This window comes from Pyrus communis, chromosome 2 (assembly GCF_963583255.1).
Source record: "Pyrus communis chromosome 2, drPyrComm1.1, whole genome shotgun sequence".
NCBI classification, from domain to species: domain Eukaryota; kingdom Viridiplantae; phylum Streptophyta; class Magnoliopsida; order Rosales; family Rosaceae; genus Pyrus; species Pyrus communis.
This window is the reverse complement of record NC_084804.1, coordinates 2,778,575-2,799,972: the sequence shown is the minus strand read 5'-3', so window position 1 is coordinate 2,799,972 and position 21,398 is coordinate 2,778,575. Positions and strand designations below refer to the sequence as shown.

The window sequence follows — 21,398 nt, the reverse complement described above, 5'->3', positions numbered from 1 at the left end:
ACGGAGTCAAGATATATAAAAATAGATTTATGAATCTAATCTCCCTAACTAATAGAAGAGAGAGAGTTTTGGATAATATTGCCACGCATACTTTTCCTACTTTCTCTCTCCCTCAGAATATTTAGTGTATATATATTCCCTAACGATAATGCATTAATCTCCATCACCTCCCTTTGCCAGTGTCAACTTCTTAGTACCCTCCTTTGTGTTTGAGAAATTTGAGATCCAAAAACTGTTATTGAAAATGCTGGCAATATTCAACAAGGAAGTAGTGCAGCCACCGCAGGAGCTCCACAGCCCCACCGCTGCCTCCGTCAATCCCGCCATGAAGCCTCAAGAAATTGCCAAAGACTTCATGTCCTGCCATGACCCAAACAATGCCTTTTCAGTCTGTTTTGGAAACACAGCTTTGCTTGCTTATGTTCCTCCAACCAACCCCTACTCATCTCAATATGTTCCTCCAACCAACCCCTACTCATCTCAAAAACGGTAATGCTTGCATGCATATACCTACAGACATTAAGAACGAACGAACGAACGAACGAACGTCATGAACGTAGAATTTCTGTATACGACATTTGGGGTAAACACGAATCTAACTCCTTGTTTTGTTTTTAATTAATTAATTGATTAATTCGTTGCAGGGTGTTCTGTTCTTTGGACAACATACACTGCATTTTCCTTGGGGGCCTGAACAACCTCTGCAGCCTGATCAAGCAGTACGGGCTGTCGAAGGGCACCAATGAGGCCATGTTTGTGGTGGAGGCCTATCGGACTCTTCGCGACCGCGGCCCTTACCCAGCTGATCAGGTCCTCAAGGATCTTGATGGAAGCTTTGGCTTTGTGATTTATGACACCAAGGCTGGAACCGTCTTTGCTGCATTGGTAAGTGCCAAATGAATCAAATGCAGATAGCAGAGGCTGGGTGTCCTTATCAAATTTGTGCTTAAGGTTCGTGTGTTCTTAGCATTTCTGGTTGTGGTTTGTTTTTGTGCAGGGTGCTAATGAAGGGGTTAGCATGTTCTGGGGCATTGCAGCAGATGGTTCGGTGGTGATTTCTGACAACTTGGGGGTCATGAAACAAAGCTGTGCTAAATCTTTTGCCCCATTTCCAACTGGTATGTAAAACACTATCAACATTAACACGACAAGTTACATGGCTCAAAACTTGCACAAATACAAAAATGGTTGAACTCAAACACGAGAGATTTTTCAGTGAGCCGAGGAATATGGTCCTATACACCAAGTGCTATAATCAAGTGGTTGGATAATTGAAAAAAAAAATTTCAACCACTTGTATTATGATATTTGGTGTGTCGGACTACATTCTTGACGCATTGATAAATTTCTCCTCAAACACGACCTATTGTGAACCTTATAATAAAATTGAAATTAACATTATTATTTAGCTTCTCATTTTTTGATGGGTGCAATTTTGGTTGCAGGGTGCATGTTCCACAGTGAGCAAGGATTGATGAGCTTTGAGCATCCAACCAAGAAGATGAAGGCAATGCCTAGAGTTGATAGTGAGGGTGTTATGTGTGGGGCCACCTTCAAGGTTGACGTCCAATCAAGGATTCCCAACATGCCACGTGTTGGTAGTGAAGCTAATTGGGCAGCATGGGGCCAACCAGCCTAGATCAAGGAGTGAAACTTATTTACGTTTAACGGCTAAGAATAATTACTTGGAACTTTTATTTTTATTTAGTTTGTTCAATTCATGTATATATTCCTATGTAATTTCTTTTCCTTTTTAAATGAGCACCTATGTACTGTGAATGAAGAACTCTGTGGAGTTGTATCTCCCAAGTTTACAACTAGTGACATTTTAACCAGAAAATGAATATTGTTTTAGAAAATATTGAATAAATCCTGATAAAATTCACACTAAGGCCATCATTTTTAACATAGTAACCTCTTCTTAAAAAAAGAAAAAAAAAAAAAAAAAATCTCTACTACTCTGTAGCGAGCCAAAACTTATGGTGTTATTTTATGACCCATTACTCTTCACACACTCCTAAACCAGAAATCTCATGGGCATCAACTGCTTCTGCTGCGCCTTGGGCATTCCCGAAGGCATGAGTATGGGCTGCGGCTAATGCCTGAGCTCGTTGAGCTTGGTCTACTTCTGGCCTAAACCATCAATTTTATCCATTTTATGATTTTTTGTTTTTGTTAAATTTTTTTTTTCCTTTCCATAACACCAAACTATTATCTTCATGTTCTACAAAATATATTTTCGGTGAAAATTTACTTATAATCTATGTGAAAACACTCAAAAACAAAGATATAAATATGAATCTAATGGTATTTGAATCTAAATAAAATAAGATAGGAAGAAAAAAAAATCAATGAAAAAAAAAATAGAAAATGATACGATCAGTACTTCACTATTGATTGTCAACAGAAATGGTCGCTATCAAGTTAGCGACTTTACTTCATACTAGCCGCTATCATCGTACCGATCTCCCTTTTCAATTTTTTTTTCTTTTTTTGCTTTTTTTTTGTTGTTAATTTTTCTTTTATTTCTCTTACCATAACAACAAACTATCATATTTATGTTCTTTAAAATATATTTTTCCATGCAAAATTCATTATTATTCATATTTAAACACTTGTAATCAACGTTTTTAAACCTAAAGTTAAACATATTTTAATTTAGTAGTGTTTACTCAAATAAATTAAAGAAATAGGAATAGGAAGATCGGTACCACGCTACCGATTCTTGCCCAGTCGTACTTAAATCATCTTTCTTGAGGGTTGAACCCCATTTGACAATATTTTGGGCCTCACTACTACATTTTTCACTTTTTTTTCCTGCTTAAATATTCTACTAAATATACATTTATTGCTCAATACATCATAAATCTACTTCCAAATGCCTTACAAAGTTTTCCTTCATGCTCACAAAATATATTTCGTGAAAATAAAAAAATTTGAGTAACTCATTGTTTTGAGTCGATTTGGCAAATTCGTGCATAAATCATCGTTTAATCTATTTATTTTCACTTTTGCCTCACTATGAAGTTTTAAAAATTAATGTAAGACTTTCCGTTGGTATTTTTGAGGTTGGAACACGTTTACGACAATGTCACTAAATAATTTTCACTTACTTTTTTAGTTTTTGTCTTAAATATTCTACTAAATATATATTTGTTGTTCAATAAATCGTAAAACTACATCCAAATGCCGTATAAAGTTTTCTTTAATGCCTAAGGAAAATATTTCGTGAAAATAAAAAATTTACATTTTTCACAAGAAATATGGGACAACACTTATTGTTTTTAGTTGGTTTTAAAAATTTGTACTTAAATCATTGTTCAATCTAATATTTTCACGTTCATCTCACCGTGAAGTTTTGAAAATCAATGTAAGGCTTCCTTAATGCTAACGCAAAACATTTCGAGAAAATAAAAATTTGCATTTTTCACAAAAAACGTGGGTATTAAGTTAACTACTATATTCTGGGGCTCACTACTATATTTTTCACTTAGTTTTTAGTTTCCAACTTAAATATTCTACTAAATATTGATTATTTCTCTTACCATAACAACAAACTATCATATTTATGTTCTTTAAAATATATTTTTTCCGTGCAAAATTCATTATTATTCATATTTAAACACTTGTAATCAACGTTTTTAAACCTAAAGTTAAATATATTTTAATTTAGTAGTGGTTACTCAAATAAATTAAAGAAATTGGAATAGGAAGCATCGGTACCACATTACTGATTCTTGCCCAGTCTTACTTAAATCATCTTTCTTCAGGGTTGAACCCCATTTGACAATATTTTGGGTCTCACTACCACATTTTTCACTTTTATTTATTTATTCATTTATTTTTATAGTTTTTTGCTTAAATATTCTACTAAATATACATTTGTTGCTCAATATATTGTAAATCTACTTCCAAATGCCTTACTGTAACATCCCACATCGCTCAGGGGAGTGATCCTTAAATGTATATTCCCAACTCTTCCTAGCATGAGGCCTTTTGGGAGCTCACTGGCTTCGGGTTCCATGGGAACTCCGAAGTTAAGCGAGTAGCGCGCGAGAGCATTCCCAGGATGGGTGACCCATCGGGAAGTTCTCGTGTGAGTTCCCAAAAACAAAACCGTGAGGGTGTGTTGGGGGCCCAAAGCGGACAATATTGTGCTACGGTAGAGTTGGGCCCGGGAAGTGGTCCCGCCCGGGCTGGGATGTGACTTCTCCCGAGCTACTCGCTTAACTTTGGAGTTCCCATGGAACCCGAAGCCGGTGAGCTCCCAAAAGGCCTCGTGCTAGGTAGAGTTGGGAATATACATTTAAGGATTACTCCTTGGGCGATGTGGGATGTTACACTAACAAAGTTTTCCTTCATGCTCACAAAATATATTTCATGAAATAAAAAATTTGAGTAACTCATTGTTTTTAGTTGGTTTGACAAATTCGTACATAAATCATCGTTCAATCTATTTATTTTCACTTTTGCCTTACTGTGAAGTTTTAAAAATTAATGTAAGACTTTCTGTTGGTATTCTTGAGGGTGGAACACGTTTACGACAATGTCACTAAATAATTTTCACTTACTTTTTTAGTTTTCGTCTTAAATATTCTGCTAAATATATATTTGTTGTTCAATAAATCGTAAAACTGCATCCAAATGCCGTATAAAGTTTTCTTTAATGCCCACAGAAAATATTTTGCAAAAATAAAAAATTTACATTTTTCACAAGAAATATGGGACAACACTTACTGTTTTTAGTCGGTTTTAAAATTTCGTACTTAAATCATTGTTCAATCTAATATTTTCACATTCGCCTCACTGTGAAGTTTTAAAAATCAATGTAAGGCTTCCTTAATGCTAACGGAAAACATTTTGAGAAAATAAAAATTTTCATTTTTCACAAAAAAAAACGTGGGTATTAATTTAACTGCTATATTCTGGGGCTCACTACTATATTCTACTAAATATTGATTATTGCTTAAATATTCTACTAAATATTGATTATTGCTTAATAAATCGTAAACCGCTTCCAAATGCCTTATAAAGTTTTCCTTAATGCTCATGAAAAATATTTCACGAGAATAAAAAATTCGAGTTTTTCCCAAAAAACATGGGTTAACTTGAGTGTGGAACCCCATTTGACAATGTTTTGGTCCTCACTATTGTATTTTTCACTTATTTTTTCAGTTTTCGGCTTAAATATTCTACAAAGTATACATTTGTTGCTCAATAAATCCTAAACCCGCTTCCAAACACGTTATAAAGTTTTCCTTAATGCTCACGATTTTTTGTCAGTTTTACAATTTCGTAAATAAATCATCGTTCAATCTGTTTGTTTTCACCTTCGCCTCACCGTGAAATTTTGAAAATTAAGGTAAGACTTTCCGTTGAGATTCTTGAGGGTGGAACCCCATTTGACAATGTTTTGGTTATCATTATTGTATTTTTCACTTATTTTTTAAGTTTTCGTCTTAAATATTCTACTAAATATACATTTGTTGCTCAATAAATCATAAACCTGCTTCCAAACACCTTATAAAGTTTTCCTCAAAGCCTGCATGAAATATTTTGCAAAAATAAAAATTTGCATTTTTGACAAAAAAAATGTGGGTTAATACTCACGACTTTTAGTCGGTTTTGAAAATTCGTATATAAATCACCGTTCAATCTATTTATTTTCAGCTTCGCCTCAATGTGAAGTTTTGAAAATTAAGGTGAGACTTTCCATTGAGATTCTTGTGGGTGGAACCCCATTTGACAATGTTTTGGTCCTCACTATTGTATTTTTCACTTATTTTTTTAGTTTTCAGCTTAAATATTCTACTAAGTATACATTTGTTGCTCAATAAATCATAAAACCACTTCCAGACACGTTACAAAGTTTTCCTTAATGCTCGTGAAAAATATTTTGCAAGAATAAAAATTTGCATTTTTGACCAAAAAAACGTGGGTTAACACACACGTTTTTTAATCGGTTTAACAAATTCGTAAATAAATCATCTTTCAATCTGTTTGTTTTCACCTTCGCCTCCCCGTAAAAATTTTGAAATTAAGGTAAGACTTTCCTTTGAGATTCTTGAGGGTGGAACCCCCCATTTGATAATGTTTTGGTTATCACTATTGTATTTTTCACTTATTTTTTATGTTTTCATCTTAAATATTCTACTAAGTAAACATTGGTTGCTCAATAAATCATAAACCCACTTCCAAACACCTTATAAAGTTTCCTTCAATGCCCGCGGAAAATATTTCTCAAAAATAAAAATTTGCATTTTTGACAAAAAAAACGTGGGTGTTACTTTTAGTCAGTTTTGCAAATTCATACATAAATCACCATTCAATCTATTTATTTTCAGCTTCACCTCCCCGTAAAAATTTTGAAAAGTAAGGTAAGACTTTTTGTTGAGATTCTTGAGGGTGGAACTCCATTTGACAATGTTTTGGTCCTCACTATTGTGTTTTTCACTTATTTTTTCAGTTTTTGGCTTAAATATTCTACTAAGTATACATTTTTTGCTCAATAAATCATAAAACTGCTTCCAAACATGTTATAATGTTTTCCTTAATCCTCGCGAAAAATATTTCACAAAAATAAAAATTTGCATTTTTGACAAAAAAAAAAAAAGTGGTTAACACTCGCGATGTATAGTCGGTTTTACAAATTCATACATAAATCATCGTTCAATCCATTTGTTTTCACCTTTGTCTCACCGTGAAATTTTGAAAATTAAGGTAAGACTTTCCGTTGAGATTCTTGAGGGTGGAACTCCATTTGACAATGTTTTGGTCCTCACTATTGTATTTTTCACTTATTTTTTAAGTTTTCGGCTTAAATATTCTATTAAGTATACATTTGTTGCTCAATAAATCATAAAACCGCTTCCAAACACCTTATAAAGTTTTCCTTAATGCTTGCAGAAAATATTTCGCAAAAATAAAAATTTTCATTTTTGACCAAAAAAACGTGGGTTAACACTTACAATCTTATTTTTCCCAAATTCTCTTACTTTTCGATTTAAATATTATACTAAGTATACATTTATTGCTCAAAAAGCTGTAAAACTACTTCCAAATGCCTTATAAAGTTTTCCTGAAAGCTCATGGAAAATATTTCGTGAAAATAAAAAATTCACATTTTTCACCAAAAACAGGGGTTAGCAGTCCCGGTTTTTAGTTAGTTTTGTAAATTTGTACATAAATCATAGTCCAATGTAATTATTTCACCTTCGCCTCATTGTGAAATTTTGAAAATTAAAGTTAGACTTTTGTTGATATTCTGGGGGATGCAACCCCATTTTAGCAATGTTTTGAGCCTCACAACTGTGTTTTTTTTACTTATTTTCTTAGTTTTCATGTTAAATATTATATTAAATATACATTTATTGCTTTTCAAATGCCTTATAAAGTTTTCCTTAGAGCTTACGAAAAATATTTTGCGAAAATAAAAAATTATATTTTTCACCAAAAAGCGTGGGTACTCAATATTTTTAATCGGTTTTACAAATTCATACACAAATCGTCGTTCAAACTATTTGCTTTCACCTTTGCCTCATCGTGAAATTTTGAAAATTAAGGTAAGACTTACCATTGAGATTCTTGACGGTGGAACCCCATTTGACAATGTTTTGGTCTTCACTATTGTATTTTTCACTTATTTTTTTTCCAGTTTTTGGTTTACATATTTTACTTAGAATACATTTGTTGCTCAATAAATCATCAAACCGCTTACAAACACCTTATAAAGTTTTCCTTAATGCTTGTGAAAAATATTACCCAAAAATAAAAATTTGCATTTTTGACCAAAAAAACATGGGTTAACACTCACGATTTTTAGTCAGTTTTATAAATTCGCACATAAATCATCGTAAAATCTATATGTTTTCACCTTTGCCTCACCATGAAATTTTGAAAATTAAGGGAAGATTTTCCGTTAAGATTCTTGATGGTGGAACCCATTTGACAATGTTTTGGTCTTCACTATTGTATTTTTCACTTAATTTTTCAGTTTTCGGCTTAAATATTCTACTAAGTATACATTTGTTTCACAATAAATCATAAATCCGCTTCTAAACAAGTTATAAAGTTTTCCTTAATGCTCGTAGAAAATATTTCGCAAAAATAAAAATTTGCATGTTGACAAAAAAAACGTGGGTTAACGCTCACGATTTTTAGTCGTTTTAAATTCGTACATAAATCATCGTTCAATCTATTTGTTTTCATATTTGCCTCACTGTGAAGTTTTGAAAATTAAGGTAAGACTTTATGTTGAGATTCTTGAGGGTGGAACTCCATTTGACAATGTTTTGGTCCTCACTATTGTATTTTTCACTTATTTTTTCAGTTTTCGGCTTCAATATTCTACTAAGTATACATTTGTTGCTCAATAAATCATAAAACCACTTCCAAACACCTTATAAAGTGTTCCTTAATGTTCATGGAAAATATTGCCTAAAAATAAAAATTTTCATTTTTTACCAAAAAAACGTGGGTGTAACTCACAATTTTTAGTTGGTTTTACAAATTCATACATAAATCATCGTTTAATCTATTTGTTTTCACCTTCGCCTCATCGTGAAATTTTGAAAATTAAGATAAGACTTTCCGTTGAGATTCTTAAGGGTGGAACCCCATTTGACAATGTTTTGGTCCCCACTATTGTATTTTTCACTTATTTTTTCAGTTTTCGGCTTAAATATTCTACTAAGTATACATTTGTTGCTCAATAAATCATAAAACCGCTTCCAAACACCTTATAAAGTTTTCCATAATGCTTGCAAAAAATATTTTACAAAAATAAAAATTTTCATTTTTGACCAAAAAAACATGGGTTAACATTCACTGTTTTTAGTCGGTTTTGCAAATTCGTACATAAATCACCGTTCAATCTATTTATTTTTAGATTCACCTCAATGTGGAGTTTTGAAAACTAAGGTGAGACTTTCCATTGAGATTCTTGAGGGTGGAACCCCATTTGACAATGTTTTGGTCCACATTCTTGTATTTTTCACATATTTTTTTTCTTTAGTTTTCAGCTTAAATATTCTACCAAGTATATATTTGTTGCTCAATAAATCATACAACCGCTTCCAAACACCTTATAAAGTTTTCCTTATTGCTCGCACAAAAATTTGCATTTTGGACCAAAAAAACGTGGGTTAACACTCACGATTTAGTCAGTTTTACAAATTCGTACATAAATCATTCATTCAATCTATTTTTTTTCACCTTCACCTCACTGTGAAATTTTGAAAATTAAGGTACGACTTGCCGTTGAGATTCTTGAGGGTGGAACCCCGTTTGATAATGTTTTGGTCCTCACAATTCTATTTTTCACTTATTTTTTTAGTTTTCGGCTTAAATATTCTACTAAGTATACATTTGTTGCTCAATAAATCATAAAACCGCTTCCAAACACCTTATAAAGCTTTCCTTAATGCTCACGGAAAATATTGCCCAAAAATAAAATTTGCATTTTTGACCAAAAAAATGTGGGTTAACACTCACGATTTTTAGTCGGTTTTACAAATTCGTATACAAATCATCGTTCAATCTATTTGTTTTCACCTTCGCCTCATCGTGAAATTTTGAAAATTAAGAAAAAACTTTTCGTTGAGATTCTTGAGGGTGGAACCCCATTTGACAATGTTTTGGTCCCCACTATTGTATTTTTCACTTATTTTTTCAGTTTTCGGCTTAAATATTCTACTAAGTATACATTTGTTGCTCAATAAATCATAAAACCGCTTCCAAACACCTTATAAAGTTTTCCATAATGCTTGCAAAAAAATTTTACAAAATAAAAATTTTCATTTTTGACCAAAAAAACATGGGTTAACATTCACTGCTTTTAGTCGGTTTTGCAAATTCGTACATAAATCACTGCTCAATCTATTTATTTTTAGCTTCACCTCAGTGTGGAGTTTTGAAAATTAAGGTGAGACTTTCCATTGAGATTCTTGAGGGTGGAACCCCATTTGACAATGTTTTGGTCCGCATTATTTTATTTTTCACATATTTTTTTTCTTCAGTTTTCGGCTTCAATATTCTACTAAGTATACATTTGTTACTCAATAAATCATACAACTGCTTCCAAACACCTTATAAAGTTTTCCTTAATGCTCGCGGAAAATATTGCCCAAAAATAAAAATTTGCATTTTTGACCAAAACAACATGGATTAACACTCATAGTTTTTAGTCAATTTTTACAAATTCGTACATAAATCGTCGTTCAAACTATTTATTTTCACCTTCGCCTAATCGTGAAGTTTGAAAATTATAGTAGTACTTCTTGTTATATTCTTGAGGGTGGAACCCCATTTCAACAATGTTTTAGGACTCGCTACTATATTGTTCACTTATTTTTTTAGTGTTTGACTTAAATAGTCTACTAAATATCCATTTGTAGCTCAATAAATTGTAAATACGCTTTCAAATGCCTTGTAAAATTTTCCTTAATGCTCCCGGAAAATTTTTGGAGAAAATAAAAAATTTGTATTTTTGACAAAAAACGTGTGTTAACATTCATTGTTTTTTATCAGTTTTTACAAATTCGTACATAAATCGTCATTCAAAATATTTATTTTTACATTCACCTCACCATGATGTTTAAAAATTATAGTAATTATTTTTGTTGTAATCTTGAGGGTGGAACCCAATTTTAACAATGTTGAAGGCCGCACGACTATATTTTTCACTTATTTTTTTAGTTTTCGACACAAATAATCTACTAAATATACATTTGTTGCTCAATAAATCGTAATTCCGCTTCCAAATGCCTTATAAATTTTCCTTAATGCTCATGGAAAATGTGTCGCGAAAATAAAAAATTTGCCTTTTTGACAAAAAACATTGGTGTTACACTCACGATTTTTTGTTAGTTTTTACAAATTTGTACATAAATCGTTGTTCAAACTATTTATTTTCACCTTCGCCTCACCGTTAAGTTTGAAAATTAAAGTAATAGTTTCTGTTAACATTCTTGAGGGTGGAACCTTATTTTAACAATGTTTTGGGCCTCACAACTATATTTTTCACTTATTTTTTAAGTTTTTGACTTAAATACTCTACTAAATATAAATTTGTTGTTCAATAAATCGTAAATCTGCTTCCAAATGCCTTACAAAATTTTCCTTAATGCTCAAAGAAAATATTTAGCGAAAATAAAAAATTTGCATTTTTAACAAAAAAACGTGGGTGCCATTGGTTTTAGTCAGTTTTTACAAATTCGTACATAAAATGTCGTACAAACTATTTATATTTACCTTCACCTGACCGTGAAGTTTGAAAATTATAGTAATATGTTACGTTATATTCTTGTGGGTGGAACGCAATTTTAACAATGTTTTGGGCCTCACTTGTCACAACCCGTCCCGGAATTTTTAATTCCGAGGACGTGAAGTTACGAAGATGCCCTTAAACGGGACTAAGGGGCGTAAAGTTGGCATTGGTTTTTACCTGAAGTTCCTAAACTAATGTTAATTGGAATATTCATTAGTTTTAGGGACTTAAATTTAAGACTTAGAACTACGTTTATATGTTATAACTTGATGATTTGGGGATTGGGTAGGAACCCCACATCCCTCAAATCTCTCCCCCATTTCTGCATCTTGTCTCTCTCTCTCATCCCTCACAAATCTCTCATTCTCTCTGTCAATTCTCTCCCTCTCTCCTTCGAACTCACACGGACCAACCACAAAACCACCCTAAAACTATACCAACGAAGGATCTAAGACCACCATCGTTCTCCTGAAGACCACACGAACACGAAGGTACCAATTTCAGGTGAGTTTCACTTCGGAAAACATGGATTTCAATTTCACTGTGCGTGTGCACTGTTCATGCACACGCAAAACTTGATGTTTTTGGGATTTTGAAGCTTGTAGGAAGCTTGGTGAGGTCCTAAGGAAGCTTGGAGTGCTTCGTTTGAAGGATTTGGACGTCGGGATCACGAACTGTAAGTTTGGCCGAATTTTCGTATTTTTGGAAAAGTTTGATTCCGTTGTTTTTAGGCCCTAAAACTAGTCCAAAGTGGTAGATTATGATTAGGGCTTCATTTTGGTATAGATTACGTGAAAAATGGACGTAAGAACAAGGAGAATGACAAGTTCAAAGTTTGGCCGGAGCTTTCGGGGCTTTTTCCGGCGAATCCACGGCGAGTTAGGGGTCAAGGCAGGTATGGATGTGTTCGTCTCGTCAATACCTTCATTTTGATATATAGTACGTCGAAAATGGTTAAGAAATGAAGAAGTTATGACACTTTGAAGTTACCCAGAAATTCCGGCAAAACACCCACCGCCGGCGAAACCAGTCCGGCGACGCGAGGAAGAAGACGCGCGCGTGGGCAGCGCGTGAACAGGGCGCGTGGGGGCGCGTGAGAGCTCCAAATTGAGTTCTGAAAATTGTCACGCGTTCGTGACGTCGTGTAGATCACCGTGGTATATTCATACACCCAAATTGAGCAACATATGAGAAAGTTATGGACGAATGTTTGGTGTATGTGCGTTAAATAACGTCAATTTGGTTACTGTTTGTATAGGTGAAAATTATACAGAAGAAGAATGTAACCAATCTAGGGGAGGCTCAGGGACCTACGAGACGTCGATGTGATATGTGAGTGGGCAGTTATTTTTCAGTATATATATATATATATATATATATACGTATGCTTGACGTATTTCCCAGAAAACGTATTTTAAATGAAATACGAATTAAATATCCTGTCATATATGCATCATATTTTAATATGTGCATTACCATAATTATGCATACTGTTGCATGGTGCTGAGGAGGCCCAGGTAAGCTACATTTAATATACATTTGATATACGTACAAAATACATTTGATATACGTATGAAATACATTTGGAATACGATTGAAATACTATCATCACATGCATTAGTAATGGCATAAATTTATATATGTGTATTGGTGCTGTGGACGCACAGGTAAGTGCCAGGTAAGTGGTATTCATGTTTGTATGTAGTAGTAGCTTGAGATGCTTAGAGAGCTCATAATCTGCACCCCCGGTGTTAGTGCTCCCGCCCGAGGCCAGGGCACAGCCTTCACGTGTATGTTCACCAGCACCGCATGCTCGCCTTGGATCCAAGTTAGGTGCAAGCCTGTCGTACAGACCACATTAGGTGGTTCCGACTTGTAGGTGACCCGCGATTTATCGCCCAGCTTCACGTGATCGTAGCACTAGAGCATACATATATATATTACACCCAGCCTGTCGTACAGACCACGTTAGGTGGTTCCGACTCGTGTGCAGATTCAGATATTGAGTTGAGATTTGAGCTCTATATGCAGCCGTACAGGTCACGTTAGGTGACTCCCGGTTGCCAGATTATATGTTATTGATGTGAATTATACATGAGCACTTACATTTCATTATGAGTTTCCGACATGGCATATTCTTGAGCATGAATGATATACCCTTGAGCATGTTTGGCATATTTATACATACGTATATATGTTTATTTTCTGGGAAATTATACTTGTTTTACGGCGAGGGGTTAGTATATTCAAAGAGAAAAGAAGGTTCTGAATAAGTTCGTTTTGCTGACCCACTCAACTTTGTTTTGCGCCCCTCCAGGTTCAAGAATTGAAAAGGTGTGGTGACTACGAGGAAATTCAACGGTGTTCTGACAGAATGGCCAAAAATTAGGACTCACCTCTGGGTGTTTTATCTTAGAAATTGTATCTTTAAAGCTTCCGTACTATGTAAATGGTTACGTCACTCTCACGTGACGGCCAGCATGCCCTCCTTCGGGATGGGGTGTGTCAGTTGGTATCAGAGCCTAGTTTCAATCTTGGACATCTTGAGAAGTTCTAGTGAATTCTGTCAGAACTACACCGCCTCGTAGCAAACCACGTAGTTAGAGGAATTTAGTCTCTCTGATTTAGCTATTAGGGGAAACTATTATTTTGGTGATTCAGTATATTATCAAAAAGGGACATTTTAAGATGGGTTATGAGTTGAATTTGAATCACCTTATGAAATGATGAACCTGAGGGAGCAAAGTGATGGATTAACCAATTGGAAAAGATGTTTTAGATTATGCAAGTCAAAGGAATCTTCCTTTTGACAGAAGGGTTGAGACGACTACCTGGTTTGAGTTATGAACTTGTATCCTGGTGGAAACAGGAGTATAATTCGTTGTCACCGAAGGAAACAGCCGATTGAGAATTGTTTAAGGACTTGTTTAAAGAAAAGAATTATTCCTTCGGCATCTTATGATGGTAGAAAGCAAGAGTTTGCAAATGTGAGACAAGGAAAGCTGACGATCAATGAGTATTATAGAAAGTTCTCAGACTTGCCTCGTCCCATTCGAATATTGCTGCTATTTTGATTAAAGTGTTATATTGTTTTAGGCTGGGTGGCATAAGGCAGTGGTATTTTGGGTGACCACTATCCATTGTAATTCTTACCAGGAGTATACAAGATGTTGTTGAGCCTTGAGGACTCTAAGAACATGTTCAGCGAGAGTAAAGAAGAATGATAAAAGAATGGGAATCAAAAGAGGACAATAAAGTTAATGATTCGTCATATCAAGAATATAGAAAGATTCAGAGCTTCAAGAGAAGTGAAGCTAGAGCTAATTCTTCCAACTGAGGTTTTAATGCCATTGGTCAAAGTCAAAGTGATAGACTTACTGGAAATTCCAGATTCAGAGTCAAGGTGACTCGAGTAAGGGAAATGTACCTTGTGCAGCAGGTACAAGACTAAACACTTTGGAAAGTGTGGAATCAGTGAATGTGGTTGTATAGACAGAAGGGATATAGAGTTATGAATTGTCCCTAGAATTAGTTATTACCTGACAGTTTCCTTGATACCACCAATATCAGTCCAGCAGGTGTTTGGATCATTAGTTTGGGTTATATGAACTGTGGGTGCCAAGATGTTTGATAAGTTGAATGTTCAGCCGAACAGACCACGAAAGGTGGATCCGGCTGACACATGAGGAATTGATGAGTAAGTCGTACAGGTTACTATAGGTAACTCCGGCTAATATGCTAGCATAAATAGTTGAGCTAGAGAATCAGCCGTACAAGTCATTCTAGTTGACTCTGGCTGATGTATTTCGTATTATGGATGATGTTGCCAAAGAAAGTGATGATGGAGTATGATTGAGGTGTTTATATGTAATTATCCCTGTATAGAGTAAGATGGAAATGTAATACCTTCAGGAATTGTTGCTTACTTATCGAGACAACAGTGATTTATCTGTATTACGGGCTGCAGACCGTAATATTTATAACTTATTGGTTGGATCTGTTAAGCAAGTAAACAAGTAGGTTACCTACATGAGTTAGTGTTATTCAAGGTGTTCAATAAAGGTGAAAGTTAAAGTTATACCAGTAAATTTTATTTTGTGGGATATCGAGGAACTGAAAGTGATTTTAGGCACAGTTTAATGGCGTTAAATCATGACAAGATGGATTACTACGGGAACTTAGTTACTTTCCATCGATTTGATTGATCAGAGATTACTTTGGTGGGCAGGCAAAGTGGATTGAGTTAGGCCGTTAACATTGCTGTGAGAGCAAAGAGATTGTTATCAGAAGGTTACAAGGGTACTCATCTTATGCGGTACTACATAATGTTGGTCCTACTAATATGAAAAATGAAAAAGGGATTGGACACTTTTTCAATGTTTTCCCTGAAAGTTTACCTGGATTGCCTTCAGGCAGAAATGTGAAGATCAATATCGATTTGTTTCCAGGTATAAAATTTTATGTTAGAGATTAGTTCATGATGAGTTAAGAGAATTGGAAATTTAGTTGAAAGAATTGGTTGATAAAAGTTTCATTCAACCTAATACAACACTTTTGAGGAGCCCAGTTCGTTGGTGAAAAAGAAAATGGACTTTAAAGACTATCCATTGATTATAGACCATGGAATCGGGTAACGATTGAGAACCGTTATCCAAGATGGTGTACTGATGTTTAATAAATCAGCTCAGAAGTATTTGCGTAATTTTCAAAGATCGACTTGAGGTCTGTCCATTACCAATTGAAGATTTTGAGCGACGTCGATCCTAAGATTGTTTTCTGGACTTGTTATAGTCTTTATAAATTTTGGTGATGCTATGCGGATACTCATGCTGTTTCATAAGTTGATGGATGAAGTATTCCAGGAATGCCTTGATAAATTGTTATCATTTTCATGGACGATATTCTGGTACATTCTGAGCCAGAGCAGAGCATGTAAACATATTAAGTCGGTGAAGTAAAGATTGTTAGAACGTTGGTTGTATGCTAAGTTTAGCAAATGCTAAAGTTAAATGAATCAAGTGGCATTCTAAGATTTGCTATATCTGCTGAAGGTATTCAAGTGAATCCTTAAAAGGCAGCAGGAATTGAGAAATTGGAATAACCACGAGCCGTAATTGAGATTCGGAATTTCTTAGCTTACCAGACTATCTTGGATGGTTGTGAAAGATTTTTCAGTCATTGCTTTGTCATTGACGAGATTGTTGAGAAAAGAGGTTATGTATGAGTGGGAAGGAAATTGTGAGCAAAGGATTCAACAACTGAAGCATTTCCTCACTCATGCACGTAATTTAGTATTCCCAGAGAATAGTGGTAATCATAAATTTTTAGTGATGTTTCTTGAATGGTATTGGATGCATGTTGATGCAAATGTTAGGGTGATTACATATGTTTCACGACAAAAAGGAACCTCATGAAATGAATTACCCTACTGGTGATTTGGAAGTCATGATTACCATTCTTGCTGTGAAGTTATGAAGACATTATATTTGGTAAGAATGCAAGATTTTTATGAATCCAAAAAGTCTCCAATATCCATTACTTGGAAGGATTTTGATATGAGGCAGCGAAGGTGGATTGAATTGTTTAATGAACATGATTGTACGACCAGGGTGATCGTAAAATTGTTCTAGCTGATGCACTTGGTGAGAAGACTGCAGTAAGAATTAATGTCTGGCACGCTTGCCAAGATTGTCTTCTTATGTATTGGAAATCAACTGAAGTAAAGTTGAGAATGGAAGTTTGAGAAGAAGTTGTAATTGCTAATTTTCAAGTTAAGTCTTTTTAGTAAGGTCGTACTCAAGACTCAAATGGTTAACGAAGAAAATTAAGAATTAACCAAGGCAAAGAAAGAAGGGAAAAAGAAAGATTGCTGAGTTCGAGAATAGGATGGTTATGATTGAACTTGAAGTGATAGTTGATCAATGTACCAAGTTAGTACATTTACTCCAGTGTTGAGTAACAACCACAGTGCAACAGTACTTATATGTTTTATGGAGAAGAGATTTGGGTTACGGAACTGCTGAGTTTCTTAAGTATGTTGGTTGCACAGTTTCCAAAGTAACGCCATAAGGACCATGAAATGTGTCGATTTTTGTTGATTTGTGGAAGAAATACTTCTGGATAGAGAAGATTCGATCACGAAAGAGTTTTGGTAGGCCCTGAAACTATGGATGAGTCTTCTCAAAGTATTCAGGTGATTAAGTTTAACCTGAGAGTAGCCAGGAATGGCAAAAGAAATTAATAGTTGAACATGTCACTAATCGAGTGTTTAACGTAGATGATCTTATAATTTTGAAGTTTTTACTTTAGAAAAGTATGATTCGGCTGGGGAAAGGAAAGCAAATTAAGTCCTAAGTACATCGGACTTTATGTGATCATCGAAGAGTAAGTGAAGTTGCTTGAATTACTTCCAGAGTTATTGTAAGAGCATGATGTGTTTCATGATTCAACATTTTTAGAAATTTCATCACGAAAAGAAATAGTGAGATTTGGAAAGGAGACAAAATAAGTCTTAAACACATCAGACCGTTTTTGACCACTAAAGGAATCGATGAAGTTGCATACAAGTGGTGATGTCTTCAGAATTGGCTAAGGTGCATAATGTATTATATTTCGATGCGTTGTCACTAGGTGGCAGATTCGTCACATGGAGTTCCGGTGCAACTATTGAGAATTAATCCGGATTAGACTGGTTGAGGAACCAAGGACGACTTTGGATTGGAAAAAGAATGTATTGAGAATTAAGACAGTGTAATTGGTAAAGAATTTGTGAAGAAAGCAGTCAGTGGAAGAAATTACGTGGGAGAAGGAGAATCGGATGAGAGAGATTTATCCGAAGCTATTGTATGAGTTTAGATGATTTAGTTGGTTGTTGGAATTTCGGGGACGAAATTCTATAAGGAGGGAAGATTGTCACAACCCGTCCCGGAATTTTTAATTCCGAGGACGTGAAGTTACGAAGATGCCCTTAAACGGGACTAAGGGGCGTAAAGTTGGCATTGGTTTTTACCTGAAGTTCCTAAACTAATGTTAATTGGAATATTCATTAGTTTTAGGGACTTAAATTTAAGACTTAGAACTACGTTTATATGTTATAACTTGATGATTTGGGGATTGGGTAGGAACCCCACATCCCTCAAATCTCTCCCCCATTTCTGTATCTTGTCTCTCTCTCTCATCCCTCACAAATCTCTCATTCTCTCTGTCAATTCTCTCTCTCTCTCCTTCGAACTCACACGGACCAACCACAAAACCACCCTAAAACTATACCAACGAAGGATCTAAGACCACCATCGTTCTCCTGAAGACCACACGAACACGAAGGTACCAATTTCAGGTGAGTTTCACTTCGGAAAACATGGATTTCAATTTCACTGTGCGTGTGCACTGTTCATGCACACGCAAAACTTGATGTTTTTGGGATTTTGAAGCTTGTAGGAAGCTTGGTGAGGTCCTAAGGAAGCTTGGAGTGCTTCGTTTGAAGGATTTGGACGTCGGGATCACGAACTGTAAGTTTGGCCGAATTTTCGTATTTTTGGAAAAGTTTGATTCCGTTGTTTTTAGGCCCTAAAACTAGTCCAAAGTGGTAGATTATGATTAGGGCTTCATTTTGGTATAGATTACGTGAAAAATGGACGTAAGAACAAGGAGAATGACAAGTTCAAAGTTTGGCCGGAGCTTTCGGGGCTTTTTCCGGCGAATCCACGGCGAGTTAGGGGTCAAGGCAGGTATGGATGTGTTCGTCTCGTCAATACCTTCATTTTGATATATAGTACGTCGAAAATGGTTAAGAAATGAAGAAGTTATGACACTTTGAAGTTACCCAGAAATTCCGGCAAAACACCCACCGCCGGCGAAACCAGTCCGGCGACGCGAGGAAGAAGACGCGCGCGTGGGCAGCGCGTGAACAGGGCGCGTGGGGGCGCGTGAGAGCTCCAAATTGAGTTCTGAAAATTGTCACGCGTTCGTGACGTCGTGTAGATCACCGTGGTATATTCATACACCCAAATTGAGCAACATATGAGAAAGTTATGGACGAATGTTTGGTGTATGTGCGTTAAATAACGTCAATTTGGTTACTGTTTGTATAGGTGAAAATTATACAGAAGAAGAATGTAACCAATCTAGGGGAGGCTCAGGGACCTACGAGACGTCGATGTGATATGTGAGTGGGCAGTTATTTTTCAGTATATATATATATATATATATACGTATGCTTGACGTATTTCCCAGAAAACGTATTTTAAATGAAATACGAATTAAATATCCTGTCATATATGCATCATATTTTAATATGTGCATTACCATAATTATGCATACTGTTGCATGGTGCTGAGGAGGCCCAGGTAAGCTACATTTAATATACATTTGATATACGTACAAAATACATTTGATATACGTATGAAATACATTTGGAATACGATTGAAATACTATCATCACATGCATTAGTAATGGCATAAATTTATATATGTGTATTGGTGCTGTGGACGCACAGGTAAGTGCCAGGTAAGTGGTATTCATGTTTGTATGTAGTAGTAGCTTGAGATGCTTAGAGAGCTCATAATCTGCACCCCCGGTGTTAGTGCTCCCGCCCGAGGCCAGGGCACAGCCTTCACGTGTATGTTCACCAGCACCGCATGCTCGCCTTGGATCCAAGTTAGGTGCAAGCCTGTCGTACATACCACATTAGGTGGTTCCGACTTGTAGGTGACCCGCGATTTATCGCCCAGCTTCACGTGATCGTAGCACTAGAGCATACATATATATATTACACCCAGCCTGTCGTACAGACCACGTTAGGTGGTTCCGACTCGTGTGCAGATTCAGATATTGAGTTGAGATTTGAGCTCTATATGCAGCCGTACAGGTCACGTTAGGTGACTCCCGGCTGCCAGATTATATGTTATTGATGTGAATTATACATGAGCACTTACATTTCATTATGAGTTTCCGACATGGCATATTCTTGAGCATGAATGATATACCCTTGAGCATGTTTGGCATATTTATACATACGTATATATGTTTATTTTCTGGGAAATTATACTTGTTTTACGGCGAGGGGTTAGTATATTCAAAGAGAAAAGAAGGTTCTGAATAAGTTCGTTTTGCTGACCCACTCAACTTTGTTTTGCGCCCCTCCAGGTTCAAGAATTGAAAAGGTGTGGTGACTACGAGGAAATTCAACGGTGTTCTGACAGAATGGCCAAAAATTAGGACTCACCTCTGGGTGTTTTATCTTAGAAATTGTATCTTTAAAGCTTCCGTACTATGTAAATGGTTACGTCACTCTCACGTGACGGCCAGCATGCCCTCCTTCGGGACGGGGTGTGTCATCACTACTATATTTTTCCTTTATTTTTTTATTTCGATTTAAATGGTCTACTAAATATACATTTGTTGCTCAATAAATTGTAAATCCGCTTCCAAATGCCTTATAAATTTTGCTTAATGCTCGCAAAAAATATTTCATGAAAATAAAAACTTTGCCTTCACCTCACCATGAAGTTCGAAGATTATAGTAATACTTTTTGTTATATTCTTATGGGTGGAACGCCATTTTAACAATGTTTTGGGCCTCCCTACTATATTTTTCACTTATTTTTTTAGTTTTCGACTTAAATAGTCTACTAAATATACATTTGTTGCTTAATAAATCGTAAACTTGCTTCCAAATAAATAAATGAAATAGAAAAGGATATGATCAGTACTTTGCTACTGATTTTCAACAAGAACTGTCGGTAGCGTGTTAGCAACAATTCCCATTAAGAATCGCTAGATTCATACCGAACCCATCTTTTCAATTTTTTCTTTTTAGTTTTTTAGTTTTTATTTTTTGCTTATGTTTGTTTTAGTTCTCTTACCATAACAACAAACTATCAAACTCATATTCTTCAAAATATATTTTTTCATGCAAAATCTATTATCGTACATATTTAAACATTTGTAATCAATGATTTAAAACTTAAATTTAAAGATATTTGAATTTAATAATGGTTACTCAGACAAAGTAACGTACGAAGAAAAAAACTCAAAGGAATAAACAAAAAAGCAGAAAATAAATAAAAAAAATGGAATTGGAAAAGATTGGTACCACGCTACCGATCCTCGCTCGATCGTATTTAAATCATC

At 35.1% G+C, this 21,398-nt stretch overlaps 1 protein-coding gene and 2 long non-coding RNA genes across 3 annotated transcripts; all 3 read left to right on the top strand.

The window, feature by feature from the left end:
- The first annotated feature begins 187 nt into the window (after positions 1-187).
- On the top strand, positions 188-1,871 carry LOC137727093 (stem-specific protein TSJT1-like). The gene is made up of 4 exons (XM_068466027.1): positions 188-489; positions 645-885; positions 998-1,118; positions 1,446-1,871. The coding sequence occupies exons 1-4, from the start codon at positions 245-247 to the stop codon at positions 1,637-1,639; spliced, it is 801 nt and encodes a 266-aa protein (XP_068322128.1). The 5' UTR covers positions 188-244; the 3' UTR covers positions 1,640-1,871.
- Positions 1,872-12,065: 10,194 nt separating this feature from the next.
- LOC137723214 (uncharacterized) lies at positions 12,066-14,419 on the top strand. The gene is made up of 4 exons (XR_011066869.1): positions 12,066-12,161; positions 12,261-12,423; positions 12,525-12,598; positions 13,584-14,419. It is a non-coding gene; the product is annotated as an uncharacterized lncRNA (long non-coding RNA).
- Positions 14,420-18,897: 4,478 nt separating this feature from the next.
- On the top strand, positions 18,898-20,561 carry LOC137724385 (uncharacterized). The gene is made up of 4 exons (XR_011067373.1): positions 18,898-18,993; positions 19,093-19,255; positions 19,357-19,430; positions 20,412-20,561. It is a non-coding gene; the product is annotated as an uncharacterized lncRNA (long non-coding RNA).
- The last annotated feature ends 837 nt before the right edge of the window (positions 20,562-21,398 follow it).

Coding starts and splice junctions, on each gene's coding strand:
- LOC137727093 (XM_068466027.1), top strand. CDS start 245: ATGCTGGCAATATTCAACAAGGAAGTAGTGCAGCCACCGCAGGAGCTC. Junction 490..644: donor CCCTACTCATCTCAAAAACG/GTAATGCTTGCA, acceptor AATTCGTTGCAG/GGTGTTCTGTTCTTTGGACA. Junction 886..997: donor GAACCGTCTTTGCTGCATTG/GTAAGTGCCAAA, acceptor GTTTTTGTGCAG/GGTGCTAATGAAGGGGTTAG.